The sequence below is a fragment of the Triturus cristatus genome, chromosome 8, assembly GCF_964204655.1.
Source record: "Triturus cristatus chromosome 8, aTriCri1.1, whole genome shotgun sequence".
NCBI classification, from domain to species: domain Eukaryota; kingdom Metazoa; phylum Chordata; class Amphibia; order Caudata; family Salamandridae; genus Triturus; species Triturus cristatus.
This window is the reverse complement of record NC_140591.1, coordinates 320,250,785-320,269,421: the sequence shown is the minus strand read 5'-3', so window position 1 is coordinate 320,269,421 and position 18,637 is coordinate 320,250,785. Positions and strand designations below refer to the sequence as shown.

Below are 18,637 nucleotides of genomic sequence, written 5' to 3'. Positions count from 1 at the left end.
GAGCGACTGTAAAGCATTACTTGCTCATGCCATTAATACGGCATTGTCCACATACAGTAGAATTGGGGCTTGGCGAGAGCCTATATATGGCACATCCAGCAATTGTGCAGCCAGAAACTGTCTATGCCATTAATGTATGATTGAAAAGAAAGGCAGCTAATATGCACTCCTGTCTTATGCCTCTACTCACTCTAAAATAATCAGTGGATTCACCATTGTGGCAATAATATACAGATGCTGTAGTCTCAAGATAAAACCGTCGGATAAATTGTGAATAATACCTATGCCCACTCAAGTTTAAGTAGTATGTCCCAAAACAGTGAGCAATTGACAAGATCCAAAGCTGATGAGAAGTCCATAAATGTCTTGTGCATGAAAACTGTATAGTTATCAATAATTAGTGCCAGATTGAGACATTGTTCAGCTGTACCAATTCCCTTCCTGAAGCCATACTGAACAGTGGAAACTTTATGTTTGTGTGCCCACCCTTTAAGACTGTCAAAAAGTAACCTCCCTACCTTCATAATGGAATCCAGACAGAAATAGGTCAATAACAGGCTTACCCTTCGTAAAAAATCGGGACAATAACTGACTTCCTCTACGAGGGAGGAGGAACTACTCTGGCCGCAGCATTCAGGACGTTAGTTAGCAATGATGCCCACAAGGCAATACACCCAATAAATAAATCCAGTGGGACTCCACCTGGCCCTGGGGCCTTGCCCTTGCAACATCCATTGAGTGTGGCGGAGACTTCCCCATAATCAAAGACTAAACCCTCCGCTAATCCTGGCCCAATATCCCTTTTAGGATTGGTTGAAACCTCTTTACAGAAGTCTTCCTCACCTAAAAACATACACGAAAAATATAAAATATTGTCTGGAGGAATATTGGACTCTAGTGTGGGTCCTTTGTCCTCCAATAGAAAGGGGTTGTTAAAAATTCTCCAGAATGCCATATTATCACTTGACCTACTCGCTTTCAGGATACCTTCCCAGGCTTCATCCCCATGCCTTTGTTTTCTTATCACCAGTGATCTCTTATAATATGATCTACACCAGTGATGCTCAAAGTACGGCCCGGGGACCGCAAGCAGCCCTCCTGACCCACGGGAGGGGCTGCCCTTTACTCGACACAGCACTAACATGGATTTTTTTAAAAAATATACAGCAAACCTTTATTCAAAGAATAATTGCAGTTAGGGAAAGGAAGTAACTAGGACCATAACTTTATGAACACATTCATTTTTAAAGATAGCTACTACATGTACATGCTTTGCTTCCCCTACTCCCACTTTACACCCCCTGCTTGCATTAGTGCGGCCCTCTGTCATGCCATAGACCAAACTTTGTGGCCCCCGGGAAAATGCATGTGAGTACCCATGATCTACACTTATTAAGTACCTATGGGTCCGATGGGACAGTCTTCAGGGCGGACAAGATGGCCATATTTTCATCTCTACATTCTTTATAAAACCAGCCCTGTTTTGTTTAGCCCTCTTGGTGGTGGACGCAATAACTTAGTTTTTATGTAGAATGACAGGCATACGTATGATGCAACATTGGTTTCCACAGAAGTACTCTAATTTACGCTCAACTCTATTTTTTCTCTGCATGAGTCGACCAGCTCACTTAGAAATGTATCTTTATTGAATAATCCCATTTCAGTGCCACCCCATTCTGTCTACCAACTTTCAGCTCCTCTCTTTGAATAGTTTTTCCCATCTTCCCCCCCCCAAAAAAATCAAACACTGCAATCAAAAGATTGTGATCCTTGAAACAAGAGGAAGGAATGGGGAAATCCCTGACAAGAGGGCTAATGTTGCCCGATACTGATATAAAATCAATAGTGCTGGCTTTACCGTGGCTACATAGGATTGCCACCTCGACTCATGGGGGCTTGAAAAATCTGAGAATAAGTTAATGTTGTTTAGAGCCTTTCCATATCTCCATATCCTGAATATACAAAGTGTGTGATTTGCTCACCCTCATTACTTAACAAACCTCAAGACCATTCAGAACTTAAGCAACAGCATTGGATATTAAAACCCCCCACCCACACAATATAAAAATCGTCTCGACATGAGTTCAAAGGGGCTTCCAGTTCATTATCAAAAGCCGAAATAAGGTCAACTACAGACTCATCAAAAAATATTGCTAGAGAAATTGATTAAAAACCTTTCCTTCCTCCCCGCCATTTGTAACAAACCATCTGGAAAGTAAGGAGAGTTCCAACTTTTATGACCCACGCTACCTTGCCTGTTATTGGCTAAAGGAATGGCCATGCCATCTTTCTTCCTACCCTTATTTGATGACAGGGCAGGAGTAAAGATTGTGCTAAAGCCTTCCATAACAAATATAGACAGTTGCCAAGTTTCTTATAGGCAAACAATCGGAAAGCTTTGTATAAATGTACACCATTAGTTATTCTCTAGTTTTCTTCTGACCCCTGCACATTCCAAGTCAGGATTTTTAGGTTTCCTTCTTTTAAATACACACTTCTCATCCCCGTCACATCTCCCTGATTAATTGTTATGTCAATAATTGAGCCATCAGGGACCCCAAAGCTACCGCCCCCATAAGTATCTTCTCTCTCTAGCAACTGGGACGGTCAATCCTGTTCCACCAAATTGCTATGGGGAAGGAAACGGATGCAATCAAGGGCTTTCCTGATGGATTTGAGCTTGCTTTTAAACCAACCCTTTAAGATCTGTTTTGTAGTATGGGTGATGATAAACATTGAGCCTTGAACAAGATGTTTTTAAGGTGGCAGGGTCTTAAAATGTACCCTAAGAGAACCACAGAGATCATACTCTCCTCCCCTTGGTAGGCAAGTAAAGCTGTTAGGGCCTTTTCAGCGTAAAAGGCTGATTTAAAATTTACTACAATATAGTAATTTTTGTCGGTTTCCAGTCCTGGCCCAATCCATTTTGTTCTCCTTATCATAATTATTCCATTTATTACATATCGTAATATACCAACTCCTTTATCTATCCATTGTTTAACTTGATAGTCAGTTCCTCACACCCTTCATACTGCACACTAGAAGGGGTGCGACCCTTTTAAATACTATAAAAAAATAGTGTACATTCTGGTGGTAAATGTAGAGATTTGCCCCGAATTAACCAAGTATTCTGAAACATGTGGGTCAAGACCTGGCCAAACCGCTGTACATTGTTGTCAATTCTGCCAGCCATTGTAGATTCACTAGCTGTAATGCCGATGTCAGCGAAGCATATTCAGCAGGATGGCTATGGCCTCTATCGCATTAGATAGCTGTTTCATAGTGGCCTCAATGGAATCTTAATTTGGTAATAATGGGTTTTGACAGGGTCTTTATCATGTCCTAGAAAGAGTTCAAAGAGTTGCTCAAAGTATTCCAAAGCTGGAGCCTTAGACCCAGCACTTCCTCTTCCAAACTGGGCACTAAATCCCTTCCCTGCCTTGATCTATTGTTACTCGCTGGGGTCAAGACGCGTTCCGTGAGGCCAAGATATTTGGTGGCACAGTTTTGCATTTAACTTTGGTCAAATATGCTTCAGATATTTCTTATGAAAAATTTCTCAAGTTTATATATACGTTCTTGTTCGAATGCCAATGCTCCATATAAAATCAGAGGGAATCGATTAGTAGTTGTGATTGTGATTGTTGGGTTGCTAGCCCTCCGACCCCACCCTGCAATTTCCTAGAGAAGCGTTTAATTGCCCATGAGTCATCACAGTTTTTGCTTGACAGTGGATAAGTACTCGACCAAACGTTGGGCGCCATGTTTCAGGGATTCTATGCCTGGGATCACAGAACGTCAGTAGGTAGGGACTGAGTCACCGTACCACATCAGTACCTATGGGCCCAAATCCTGACTAGCTCTTATTGTCTTACCTGCCCTTCTAACCTCCCCAGTGTAACAGGTAAGTTAGCACCCCAGAACACAACACTCTAGTCCCCAAGGGAACTGCTGTAACAGGTCATCACCTTTCGTTCTGTCACTCATGCATGTCCATAATAAACAAAAGATAGACAACAAGGAAAGTTCACAATATGTATCAAAACTCTTGTGCCCTATCATGAAGCAACTGTGCTGCAATTAGGAAACATATACAACTGAGCACTGTAATTAGCATTACTATAAACTGTATACAATGAAAAGCCCTATCATGGCGAATGATATATCTGCCTAACCTATGTGAGCACAGTGATATATAGAGATCTCTGGGATTAGAACCGGGCACCATTCCCTGGCTTTTGCCATTAGCTGGTCTGCATCTCAGTCTGTGCAGACCTGGTACGCTTGTCCCGGGACCTTTCTTCTGCTAGAAATCTTCCTCTCTGTTTTCAAAATGGCAAGTCTCGGCTTATATGATAAAAAGTGCCATATTAGAAAACATCATGGTCCTACTGGTACGTGAGCAATGACAAATGCAACATTTAATTTGCACTTTAGGCGAGCGAAAGTCAAAACAAACAATCCGAATACATTTTTGGATCAACATTCATTAGTCATAATTCAGCAAAAGAAAGCATCAAATTCATTGTATAACTGATGCTCCAAAAAGGAAAGAAAAAAGAGGTGTTTCAGATGGTACTCAAGTGCGCAGTGATAGGGAGAAAGGTGAAGATTGATTGTTGAATTGTACAGTCTGTTTATTGTGTACAGATCTGTGTTGGAAATAAGCTGGGTTATTAGGTCCTTTAAATTCAGCTTGATCCAAGGCGGATATGTAGTTGTGGGTAAACTGAGTTTAACTGGGATGTTTTGTGCTATCTTGTGTTGGAATGCAATAAGTTGGTTGTCTGACCATGTGACCGGAATAACGGTATAATGCGACTATGTTTGGGTTGACAAAAATATAATTTAAGGTGTGTCCTGCAACGATAATTCGGGAATGAGCTGTTGTTGGTTGAGCATGCCTAGGCCAGTGAAGATTGCTCTGGAGTGAGGCATATTAAGCGTGTGAAACCTTATGTTCAAGTCACCAAGGATGTTTGAGTATTTGGTGAGTAGGTTTGAAACTATGTTTATAAAGGTGTTTATAAATAGTTATAAAACTATGTTTATAAATGTTCCATTGCTTTGTGATGGTCAGTAAAGATTGAGAAAGTTAGAGGAAAAAGTGTGTTGCTTGGTTTTGGACGTAAAACTAGCATTTATTAGTAGGCTTCTTAAAGGAGCCGTTGTGGAGGAGTATAGCATGTTACAACGCATACTATTAAATCGTGTTCTTTTACAACGCAGTCGTTACAATGACTGCGTTATTAGAATGAGATACCTTTACATCGCAAGTCATTAGATCAACTTGCTGTAGGGGGTGCCCTGGATTTAGGAATAGTATAATTTACTATTCCAACTCCAGCATGCACAACAGTAGGGAAGGTGTTGGAATAGTAAATTATACTATTCCTTAGGGCTTGGGGGTTAAAGGAAAGTATCTGTTAAAGACAGGATAAACAGGGGTTAGAAGAGTTAGTTGTTGGGTGAGTTGTGGGCAGAGGTAGGTTTATTGTTGGAGAAGAGTGTTAAAAGAGTCTTTTCCTGGTGTTTCGGTGGCACGAAGAGGGCGGGCTGTGTAGGGGGAGGGTATGAAAGAGGGTTGAGAGGGCTGGTATGGGCGATATATGGATTAGGTGTAGGGTTGTGGAAGGATTTAGTGAGAAAAGGGAGATGGCATGTGAGATTGAGGGAAGTATGGATATGTACTCTGTGTGGTGGTTCCTTAGTGGGCAAAGGGGTTTTCATTTGGGGTTTAGCACAGAGCTGTGGTTTGTGTAGAAGTGAAGGGGCCCTTGTGTGGATGTAGAGGTACATGGATATGTAAGTGTAGAGGTGGTTATTGTTTGGTGGGTGAGGGTTGTTTGGAGTTCCCTGGGTTACTGAGAGTTATAGGTGTGAGTTTTCTGAGAAATTGTGTGCATGTTAGTTGTTGTGGATGATTCTGGAACATTTGTATCAGTAGAGAAAAGGACAGCATTTCTGACCATAGGCCCTTGCAGGCCCAAACAGAGAATTCACCCTTCTCTCCACCGCTTCCTGCGACGACCAGGTTGCGACGCCCAGGCTGAGACGCCTGAGGTGGGAGAGCTAGGATAGGCTGGTGGGGAGGTCATGTGACCTCTCTCAGGCTATTGGGCTCACCTGCAGGCCCAGTCTAGTGGCTGCCCAGCAACACTCAAATGAGTGCACCTGGAGGAGGGTTGTTTTCAGTTTTCTAATCCACAACTTGTGTCTGGGAGAGCATATAGGGAGGGGGAAATGGAGGAAGAGTGGAGGGGAGTGGGGGGAGACACAAAGACTGGGTCTTGCAGCAGTAAACATTAGTAGTAAATGGCAGGTAGAAATGTACACAATTCACAAACGTTTGGAGTTAACAGTAGCAAAATGTGTCACCAAAAGCTGATCTAAAGCAGATATCCTTTCCTTCTGCTGGGACACAACGGATAACTTGAAGGCCCTTGGATTGCACAGCTATTGGGCTGATAAGCAGATTCAAGTAGTCAGCAAGGCCTGTGAGGGGAGAGATAAGGGGGCAGAGAGAGCAGGGGAAAATCAAAACACTCATGATCACTCAGGTGGGTGGAGAGGGGGAGGAGAGACAGAGTGCAGAACGGAAGACAGAAAAAACAGAGACTGGAAAGAGGGATAGCAGAGCAAAGAAAGGGGGCCAGAGCGTGGTGGAGGGTGGATCACACAGGGGTCCCTCATGCTTCAAACCAACAACAGTAGAAGTGCTTTGTGCAGAGCCGTATGCTGGAAACATGTAAAAATCCAATTGCCTATTTAATGAGTGGCACACTATAAGAAAATAGATGGCTGAACCCCATCACGGCAGCCTTTATTATTCACAGCTGGAAGAACACCTCCAGTTTCAGAAGGTACGATCCATTTCGAATAACTTCAGGAAGAACCTGCTTCATTTGTCGACTGATTTATCTTCTTCTTGCAAATAGTTGATCCTAGATTGTAAAAACCTGAATTTCCAAACATCGTGTTTTGTCTTTCAGGAAGATGTTCAAGCGAGGAGATTCTTGCAAGTACACTGTAGCTGGCGAAAAACTGGAGTACGCAGCTGCGCTGCTTAATAGTCAGGTTGGTGAAGTCACAAAAAAAAGATAGATACATATTGGCACTTGTTGGTTTGGGTGAACAGTAGCGTAAAGTTGGACAAAAAGTATAAAACTGGGCATGTTTATCAAGAAGGTTCACAAACATGTAACCTAGAACTTGATCTTGAAGAGGAAATGATGAGCGCTGAATTTCCCATTCAAAGTCCTAGTTCTTCCACTTAAAAAACTCTTGGCTGAGCAGTTGAATTACAAATCTCTCAACGTGCCCCATTAGGTCTTCTCCTAATGCCCAACGTGCCCCATTAGGACTTCTCCTAATGCCCATAATTCAGAGGTTGGGTATATCATCTAGCATGTTGCTTACGTGATCTTATTGACTCTCTACCCGAACAAGACATTTGTCTCATCTAGTTTTTATCTCCTCTGTCTTAACCAGGCTGGCCAAACATTCCTAAAGCATTTGAATTACACTGGCCATAATGCTCTTTCCAGACTTTTTGAGCTGTTGGCTGTCCTCTAACACTGTGATGGTTTTGAAGGTAACACTAACGTGTTCACTGTGGGTCTTAAGTAGGTTAAATGATGACTTCATAGACAGACATGACGTATGAAAAGAGTCTTGCAGACAACTGTACTACATAGCTGCTAGTTCTATGGGTTAGTAGGGCACCAGTGATGGATCAAGGAAGGTTGCTCAACGAGAATTGCAAAATCTTGTGTAGTTATAGGGATGGGATGACAATAGGCTGATTCTGAATACCAGTCATTACAATGACCAGCCAGACCTGACACTCATAGAGGTTGCCGTGCCTAGAAGTGACGCTCAATCTCCATAGTCTCAGGAAAGGAAAAAGGTCCATACCTTAGAGGAAAATTAATGCGTCAAGAGTTTGGGATTCTCCCGTCTCACCTGCTAAATCCACCTCAACGTTTTGTGATTATTCTGAGCAATGAAAGTCCTAAAGAGGAAGGGTTGCAGTTTTTCAGTGACCATTCAAAACTCACAGGCCGGTTGTTCTACAGTGGCCAAAACCTGGTCTATGGTTTGCAAATGTCTACTAATGATGTAATGGCTTCATGTTGATCATCCTCATTCATCGGTCACTACTCCCATGCTATGATCTGAAGCGTCTGTTTGCACTATAAATTCCTTACCTTAGTCCAGTGCTCGTTTCATTGTTGAGGAGAACAAAACCTCCTTCAGTGTATCATGAAACTTTTTAACTTTTTTTAAAAATTACATTCAAGAACACAAAAGTCAACAACAGGGTTATGCCAGTACAGGTTATATAAAATTCTACTAATTAAGTCTAGAATAAGGTTAAAGCAGGAGTTACATAAAAGAGAAAATGACAGTATTGAAAATGGTAAATTGTCAAATCTACCACAAAATGTCAGGGCACGTAGGCATGACCAAGCCAAGTGAAGTAAAGGGTGTCAAAGGCCTTCTGAGATTCCCGTGTTCCGTTCACAAGTTTGACTGCTTGCTTGATGCCAGGTCACTTGAGAGTGCTACAACTCTCTTGTTCCTGTTCCTAAATGCTCTGTAATACCACGTGTGGCCCCAGGAGGTTCTCAACTATGTCTGGGTGTTGAGGGTCCCAACGCAAGATAGCATGAATGTTTAAATGTGACCACTGCCTGCTTGGTAGCCAATGTATAAATACTATATACCATCACCATTTGGCACTTTCTCACCTTAATAATCAGGCCTGTATCCTGCAGGTTCTAAAGCACGTAAATTGGGGTGCAGCGGGTATTCCCGGAGGTGTAGCTGGTAATGCTTTCCATTTAGGTAACACTAGGCCCATAGCCCTCTAGCCCTTTGAGATTCTGGCAGTCTGGAAAATTAGTGCCAAAAGAAAGGGACTGACAACAGATCCCAGCACTGAGTAGGTGCAGGCAACTTAACTGAAGCATAGAAAAACATTTGGAATTGACAGCATTACGATACAAGAGGATTGGAGGCTGGCTGCTTCGCCTGCTGAGACACAACAAACGGAGAAAGAATTACAGTAGAGATTGGCTAGACAAGTATAGTGAGCCCCTGACCGAATATAATATTAGCAACTAATGATTGATCTGTGCAGCAGATATATTAACAATACAGTTTAGACCATGATTTAAAGGAGCATATATGCTAGAGCTGTTCATATACTTTAAATGCTAATGGTGCTTTGTTATGATAATTTTTATATAAGGGAGGCAGGTTACTTTTTCACATTCCGCGCCCCTCTTATTTAAGCTTTATTGAGAACAGAGGTGTGAATTGGGAACAACTAGGTTAGTACTGAATGGCGGTAACCCTATCGAACAAAGGAGGAAACCATGGCAACTGCATGAGATCGGGAGAGAACCTCTCTGTTTATAAAGATTGTTGCTAACAGACTGTTCGAGAGTAGAATTCCTTTTCAACAAAATGTCCTCTGTATTGATGTGATTGGACAGATGAGGCGGAGGGATGGAGAGATTGGAGGGGTAATTGGACATTTTCTCTATGGGCCTGATTATGAGTTTGGCGCAACTGCCCCGGCTCAACGCTGGCTCTGCTGTGCCAAACCTGCGCAAGGACCGCTGACCGTATCACAAGTTGAACTCATGTTACACGAGTTCAACTCATGATACGGTCGCTGGTCCTTTGCCTTTCCCATGGCGGTGCCTGGAAAACAGGCACCGCAATGGGAACGTCACAAGAGTTCCAGCACGGCATGTACGTGGAAGTCCATGCCGTGCTAGAACTTTGTGGGGATACAGAGGGGGGGGGCACATGTATCCCCATGGCGGGGGCCACATGGGGGCCCTACAGGGCTCCCTTTGTTCCTGCTCCGCCAGCCTTTTCATAATGGGGCTCCCCACTGAAATGGCTGGCGGAGCTGGAACTTACAATATACTGAGCCACCACCAGGGAACAACTGTTCCCCGGTGCAGCAGGCGGTCCACCGCCGATACAACTTCGTAATAGGCAAAACGATGGCCCGCCACTACTGCGCCACCTCGATGCTGGCGGTCGCAAGACCACCAGACTCGTAATCAGGCCCTATGAGCTGTTTCTACAAAGGCAACTTTCCTAACCACTCCTCTAACTTGCAAGTGGGTGGGAAATTGACTACATTGAGGAATGTTATTCACTAGTAGACCTATGGATTAAAAGCTACGATAGGATGTGCAATCAAGAGCCTCACATGGTCTATGAGATGGTTGAATTTTTAGGTCAAAATACAGAGAGGGTGGCTTTATATGCAGCAATGCAGCACAAGTCTCATTATTAAATGAAACACACCTGAAGAAAAATGAATATGTTAAATTGACTAAATGATGGTGGGCCAACTGTAGTATGTATTCTACTTCATCTTCGTTTGAGGGGGGCAACATGCATATTAGTACCAGGTGTGCCCATACTGGTAAAGTAGATTATACCTGATGCAGAAGGCAGATATATCTTAATTGAAGGTCAGCTAGATAGGTTGGGTATTTGCTTGGATTGCTTGGTTGATGGCTATGCCCCTAACTTACAGGAAATAAAATGTTACATTTGTTTCGCTAGATTGAATGCCCCAATTTTGGTGAGTATACTGGTGCCAGTTAAAATGTTAATTTTGCCATATGTGACTTTCTGGACTGACACTTCCAGGGCCCATGCTAGGAAAGGAATACAGTTGGCTCCAAAACTGATAGACATGGTGACGGTTGATCGATGGAAGGACCAACATGGAGACAATAACATATTTTCCTATTAAGCAGCACCTCAATTTGTTTACTAGAATTCATTATATGTTTGTAAGCACCTATAATTTTTTGGGTTTTCAAACAATTACACACTTTCGAAAGGTGCTTTTGGATCATCCACCTCTCGCCATGATTTATAAATGGCGGTGCATTGCCCTAAGATACACACGTGGAGATTCAGAGTAGGGAAATTGCAGGATTTTGGATTCAGGAATGAAATATACTTTGAAAAATGTCCTCAGCAAATAGCTCTTCAATTATCTGGAACCAACTCCTTATTGGACCTCCCAGAGATGGGTTTCCATACTAGCTAAAGAAGCCCCAGTCTCCTGGACCAGGACTGCACTGGTGATTTGGTCCTTTAGTGTTGGCCAGTGACGTTTGATAACATTACCTACTCCATCCTATTATAATGCCTGGTTACACTTGGAGAGTGCAGGTTCACGTTTAACTGACTTACGTCATTCCTCTCTACCAGAGTGCAAGCAGTGCCACTCACCCCCTTCTCTCCAGCAGCAGTGCTCCTCTGTTATGGGTATTGCTGCAGGGATCTTTTCTTAACCCCACTCTTTTCAATGCATACACGCTTCTCTTGGTGGAGATTGTGCACTCTTTTGGCTTTGAAGTACTATCATATCAAATATATAGCCACCATCTCAAATAATGTCACTGACGTCTCAAACCAAAGGATATCTGTTTGCTTGCTAGCTGGATGCACTCAAACCATGTTAAAATTAATTCCAACAGCACTGAAGTACTTCTTCTAGTGTAACAATCCCACTCTTGGTCTAATGACTGGTGGCCATTGCAGCTCAGGGCTATCTTGGCTCTGGTATTCTCAATTAAGAACCTGGGAATCCTTATTGACCAGAAGCTTTTCATGGCCCCAGAAATGTACCAAATGGCAGCCACCTGTTTATATTTCTTAGCATCTCCAGGATAAAAACATTTAGGATTTTGACCAATGCTGGGCAGAAATCTTTCACGCATGCTCTCATCATTTCCAGCTGGAGTGGCAGTCACACTTTTTCTTACCTGGCTGCAAAAAAATGGAATGAGCTACTACACATCTGTCAAGTGACCATTTTTACCCAGTTCAAGAAAACACTCAAAACATGGCTCTCCAAAAGAGCCATCGCGATCTCTTCCAGATCTTGTGCAGTTAAATGCCAGAATGCCTTTTCAGAGCACTATGTAAATACCTATACCATAAAATATCCGCCACTGAACATGACTTTAATGAGAACGAAGGATTTATTTTCCCACTCAGTTCTGTGTGGGAGGCTATATGGCAGTCAGTGAATTGTGCATTAGAAACGTCGATGGGATAAAGCAGGAAATAGAGATGACTATCTGAAATCCACCAAGATGACATTCAGGAGTTCGAAGTAGAGTTTCCGTCATTTCTGGAAGAGTGTGATTTAGATTTAATTGAAAAGAGACAACTTTATACAGCGCGTGAGATGCGAGGTAAATTGAAATGTCGTGAATATAAGCAGTGACTCCACTTGGAAGGGACTGGAACTGTGCAGCTTTTGGCCTAGTTACTAAAGCGAGAGACAACCAATGGCATTATACCAATGAAATGGGTTGCTAGATTTACCTTAAAGAGCACAAATAGTGCCTTCGAATCCCCTTGAAGCTCAGATGAATGAGATATTGGAAAATATTGTGCTACCAATATTAAACCGGGAAATAGAGAAATTAGAAGCAATGATCAGGCTATTTGAATTGCTAATAGCTACTGAAGGGATGCCTATTGGGACGATCCCCAGAGCAATACGTTCCCACAGACCTCTTTGTAAAGCAAGTTGAATAATTAGTGACCACATATCCTGCAGGGCTCGTGAAAATGGTGTGCAACTCTCATAGAGGAAGTTAATGGTAGTGATTAAATGAATGCCTTGTAAAAACACTCAACATTTCCAATTGTACCAATTGCTACTGATGATACATATGGGTGCTCACATCCTAGGTAAAAAATACCAGTAAAGGTAATTTCTGATTTGACACACAGGGATTAGAGTGGCTTTATGCCAAACAGGAATAGAACTGTTAACAAGCAAATTAACCAATGAATATGTTGTTGTGTGCCCAGACATGGAAAAATCTTTCAATATTATTAGCTTGGCCTTTCTCTTCCACGTACTATGGTCTATACATTTTAATCTGGCATATGTTAAATTCATTCATATATAGCTTACTGGAGAGAACTGTCAGGAGATCTCACAAAGCTGTAAAGAGGAGAGAAATCCCCAAAAGGGTTGCTTTCTGTCATTGTTTTTTGACCTGTCAACAGAACTGCTTGGCAGATTTTAGAGCAATAATCTGGCTGATTGAGATATTAAGGTGGGACTGACAATTCACATGGTGACTGTGTATGTGGAAGATGTGCTTATTTATTTAAAAGACCCAATAATGGCAGTACTGGATACCCTTCATTGTCACATGTAAATCTACCACATCAAAGTAGCAGTAAATGAATCCTTTACATATGTATTTACGTTACCATAATGCATAGATATGAATACTGGACAGCTAGTACGTTCTACAGCTTTCAAAAAGTGATTTTCTAAAGTACTTATCAAACTGTTCTGAGATATAATATTAGAATCTGTCATATTGAACAAACAGATGTTTGAATTATGTGCCTCAAGCTGCAGATTCTGAGATATTTGGACATGAACTATCCATTTCTTATAGGTTTTCACTACGCTAGTCGATTTGATATGATTCTTTATGAGGCTGGTAGTAACTAAATAGTTGAACAGGCCTGCTGCAGTGTCGCATTTACAATTACCATGTTCCAACTGATGTAAACAGCATGGTTAGCAAGAAAGTTTCTAAGAGAACATTGAGCTGAGGAATGGGGAAAGTGTATTTGAATATATCTTTAACTTTTGTGCCTGACGGACTGAGAGATAGCGTTTCCAGAAAGATTATCTGCATAGACACATGATCCTTAGTAGGTGATTGTATTTCTGCTGTGGGCTGTGAATTTTTATGAACTGTTAACAAGAACCAAGCAGACCTAACAAGCTAATGTGGGTATGCAAAAGACATGAAGAAAGGAAAGGAAAATCTTTGCCAATGTTTTTAATGCGTTTTCAACAAGGCGTAAATGTTTTTAAGCGGCACAGCTATGCAACTTGGTAAATCTGTTTAGGTCTCCCCAAAAATTCAAAGGAAAGATTGAGTTTCATATTTTCTTGTAATACGAAGCTCTGACTTTGGGTTTTCTGTAAACACGTCATTGTAGCATACGTGGCAAGCAGGCAGTCTGTTTGTGCATTTCACAATGCAGATACTAAAAGTACGACGTGCATGTTTTTTGGGGGTGCCTGTATCCGGAGTGGCAACTTTACGTTTCCCTTTGAATTATCCTATAAAAAGGTAATCTGTCTCTTTCAGTGTAATTCAACCAAATAGTTTCACTTGACTAATCCCTTACTCCTAAGATTTTTGTCTCCGTGTTGCTTCCTTTTTGCAGTTCAATGTTTGAGTGTGGTGTTTCTTTTTAACATTTGTTCTTATTTGAGTCACAACACTGACACAGTAACATATGCCAGGTTACCAAATATGGCAAAAAGACATTCACATTGACAGTGCCAATAGTTTGGGCTTTAACAAGACCTTTTGGCTTTGCCAGTGCTTATTTATGAGATGGTACAAAATGATTCCACTGAGATGAGTGGAAGACAAATCTGATAGAGACTTCTAGCCACAGACTTCTTATCTTTGAATTTTCGTGGCACCAGACTGCATCCTGAAGATTTTTCTAGCAGTACCACTGCATGCTGGTAGGTGGTGTCGATCAGATCTACGTCTTTCGTCAGCAGCGTCCGCACCATATTTAAATTGTGGTACCTATAGAGGCGCCACCCATGTGTGCTGACGTCATTTTCTTTCTTTCTGCGCCAGCCAGCGCTGATATGGAGAAGAGCCACTCCTTTTTTGACAGGAATTTTGTGACTTTTTGTCAACATTTTTTTGAGGTTTGCTTCTGGTGTGTTGAGGATATCATCATGTAGGACAGGTTTTAAGCTCTGCGGAGCCTGTCACCCAGCGATATCGATGACCGATCTGCACCTTGTCTGTCTGTAGTGCCTGTAGCATGGCCACAACACCAAGTCATGCTCCTATTGCTGAGCCGTTGTGCCCGACGCTTTGCTAGCTGCCCGGCATGTGACTCTGCAGAAGTCGAGGTCCCAGTTGTGAGGAAGGTCGTGGGATTTTTCAGAGAGTCCGAAGTCTTCTTCGTCCCATTCGAGATCATCAGGACATTCAGGTAAGAGGCACAAGAAGAAGAGTAAGAAGTCAAATCTCTCTTCGACTTCTCTTCATCTGTTGGGCGACGTGACGAAGGAGCATCTGCATCTGAGGCCTTGTTCTGCGGAGCCTGTGCCTGTATTTGCTCCGCACCTCCCCAAATATTCGGAGGCCGGAGTGACGCATGCCCAATGTAAAGAGTTTTATGAGGCCCTGCGTCTTCTATTTGGGCAGCCCGACCCTGTTGAGGACCCTTCGGACCCCATCTGATTCCCCAGCTCAGGCTCAAGTGGGCCCCTGTGGTTCTAATGATTGTTCCGATCCAAACCGGTCGTACCCTTTTGACATTCGCTGATGCCGACGCTCCTGGCACCGCTGATGCCCACTCGTGGCACCCGCCCCATTATCATCCCTGACTCCAAAACAGAGCCGGAACCCTGTCACCTGATGCCGCAGCCGATACCAGCGGGACCTTCGGTTACTAGATCAGATCCTGAACCTTTTTTTCATCGCCGAGGCCTCGGGGAGGAGTGGGAGGAGTGCTGGACATTCTAGAATGAACTGGTGTGAGGTGTGATGCCAGCGGATTGAATACCTCTCCAGATCCAGGCATACTTTCTCCTCCTACCATAGATACAGAGGAGGGAACTTCTAATACTATGGTGGTGTGGAGAGCGGCTGAGGTCCTTGACCTTCAGCTACCCTCAGTGGCTGTCAAGACTAATCTCTTGACCAAGGTGCTGCAACTGAGAGTCTCCTCTTCAGAACCCCACTCCCATTCGATGAGGCTCTCACCGACTTCCTTCTGGGAACCAGGTCAAACCCAGCATTGGGGCTCCTGTGAATAGGATGGTTGCCCATTGCCACTGCCCCACTTCTGGGGACCCAAAACTCCTCACCTAACATCTTACCAAAGAGAGCTTGGTGGTCCAAGCTTCCACATCTCAGGGCATGTTCCATAAAGCACCCCGGGACAGGGAATCCAAGAGGCCGGACTCCTTAAGAAAGAATTATTTTTTCCACTAGCCTGGTTGTGAGGTCTGGAAACACTGCATGTCTATTGGCCCATTATTTCTCCATGCTGTGGGATACGGTTGTGTAAGTGCTGCTGCAGGAGGAGGAGGTACGGGCAATCATCTCCCAAGCCATCAAAGACCGGAGAAGCGCAGCAAAGTTCATGATCCATTGTGGTTTAGACACAACCACCTGGACAGAACGGTTTCCTCAGCCATGGTCCTGAGGCACCATGCCTAGCTGAGAATTATAGGCTTCTTGGGGGATGTCCAAGCTTCCCTTATGGACATGCCCTTGTATGGCACTCGTCTCTTTGGAGACAAGGCAGACTCGATGCCGTAGCGCTTTAACAACTCGCATGCTACGGGCAAATAACTGGGCCTTTCGGCTGCCTCACATCATCCCCAGTCTGCCTTGCACTCCTTTCGTGGCTACGGAAGGATTTTTCAACTGCGCCAACCCTGTCCCACCCACAGAGCCACCAAGCTTCCCAGCTTCTGTGTAGATGAGGGGAAGGCGTTGTTCCTACCGGCAATAGCCAACGGTCTTTTCCAGCCACCACCCCCCTCCCAGCAGCTGCAGCCTCCAAAGCTTCCTACTCTTGCCCTTTTAGATCATGGGCTACCAGTTGGTGGCAGGATCTGACATCATCTCCACCACTGGCAGTCCATAACATCAGACAGGTGGGTTTTGCAGATCATCCAAAGGGGCTACTCCCTCCTCTTCGAGACCACCCCTCCCTCCATGCCTCCATCTTACAACTGGCTGATGGAGAATCATTTGTCCTTGCTCCGCAAGGAGTCATACCTCTTGGCTAAGGGAGCCATAGAGAGGTTTCCAGGGCCTTAAGTAGGCTGTGGTTGTTATTCACTCTAATTTCTGTTAACTAAAAAGGATAAGGGCCTTCATCATATCGTAGACCTCCAAGCCCTCAACCTCTTTCTCAAAAATTAGAAATTCAAGATGCTTGTGCTAGCTCAGGTCTTGTTTGCCCTGGATCCAGAAGACTGGATGGTAGCGTTAGACTTGCAGGACGCGTATTTCCATATCTCTATCCTGCCTGCCCACCAGTGTTATCTGCAGTTCACAGTGGGTGTAGGAAACTGGCTCTCTATATACTATACCAAAAAGAGGTATAGTGTGCTGAGAGTCCAGTGGATCCCTAGAGGATTTACAGAGGCTAAAGTAGATAATCCTAATGCTGTCTGTTGCGGTAGTGTGGGTGAGCAGTTAGACTCATCAGAGGACAGTGTTAAGCATTTGTTGTACACATTGTGGTAATAAATGAGATACACACTCAATTAATAAATCCGAGACCAATTTATAAAAATATTACTTTGTTTTATTTATTTTGTAGATCTACAGAACTTCGTTGTAGTTAAATACGTTTTGCAATACCAAAAGTGCAATTGTCAGATTTTGCAATGTTAACATAAGGGAGGAAGAATATATATAGGTAACATTGACTTACAACACCAGTCTTCTGGAGTTAAGTTCAGTATTGGGCAAGGTTCCGTTCAGCACCAACAGTACACCACCAGCGGCAAAGGGACGGCCAGGTGCAGGGTGCAAATACGGTGTTGGGTGCCCAATACAGCTCAATGAAGAATGGGGCAATCAGACAGATAATGCTTAAAGGTAAGTAATAGCGCCTTGGTCGGCCAGTCTCCGTGGGTTGAAGCAAGCACTGGCTGGGCCGCCTTTAGGGGGGGTGCGACAGGTGCGGCCACACTGGGCGCTGACCTGGAGAGTCCTGACCTCAGGGTGGACACTGTATTTAGCAGTAACTTACGTTTTAAAAGCACCTGGCGTTAGGTGATTTTTTTTACCCGCTGGTCGCACTTTTCCTGCTGCTGTTCTATGGATAAGGTAGTCCAATTTTGAGCTACTAGTGGGGGATTTATGTGCATAGGTAGGTGTAGTAAGTGTAAAGTAGTGTGTAAGTTTGTAATGGTTGTGTGTTTTAGTGTTAAATTGTGTTATTTATTTTAGTTTCGTAGGCCTTATTGTAGTTTGTGTAGTGCACTTACTTTCCCAAGGTATTGCTAATATATGAATAATGTTTTAAAGCATTGTTATTTCGTTTGTATTGTTTGTATTTGAGCAGTATGTTATGTGAAGGTGGGTATGTTATGGTTTTTTACAGGAATTTGAGTAGAAGTTGAACGTTTTCCTTATTTGTTTAATGTGTTCTGAACGGAAACTATTTTAGTTAAATTTTAACCAACATTACTTTTAAATTTCCTTTCAGTTTTCTGAGTTCCAGGAGCTAGGTTTGCTTAAAATATTCTTATCAGGTTTTTTGTGATTATGGATTATTTCTGTGTATTTTTTTTGCATATATTTTTGCAGTTTATTCTTGCATACTTTTATGAAATTCTCTTTTCTGGACAGGAGGAGAATCATAGAGTTGAACGACAAACCGTAAGTTGACTTTAGTTCTTAAATTTGAGCGCAAATGTTTGCTATTATGAAAATATATTTCTTTATGTGTGTATAAATGAAATGTTGTATGTTGTATTTTGTATGTCTGTGCTGCAAAATGCTTATTGGTTTTAAATTCATTCATAATA

At 43.0% G+C, this 18,637-nt stretch overlaps 1 protein-coding gene across 1 annotated transcript in view; it reads left to right on the top strand.

Annotated features, from left to right (window-relative positions):
• Positions 1 to 18,637, top strand: part of MTMR6 (myotubularin related protein 6) — a 592,867-nt gene that overhangs the window by 68,176 nt on the left and 506,054 nt on the right. The window contains exons 3-4 of the mRNA XM_085621606.1: positions 6,993 to 7,077; positions 18,459 to 18,488. Coding sequence (XP_085477732.1) covers positions 6,997 to 7,077; positions 18,459 to 18,488 — 111 coding nt within the window. The 5' untranslated portion in view covers positions 6,993 to 6,996. The remainder of the gene's footprint in view (positions 1 to 6,992; positions 7,078 to 18,458; positions 18,489 to 18,637) is intronic.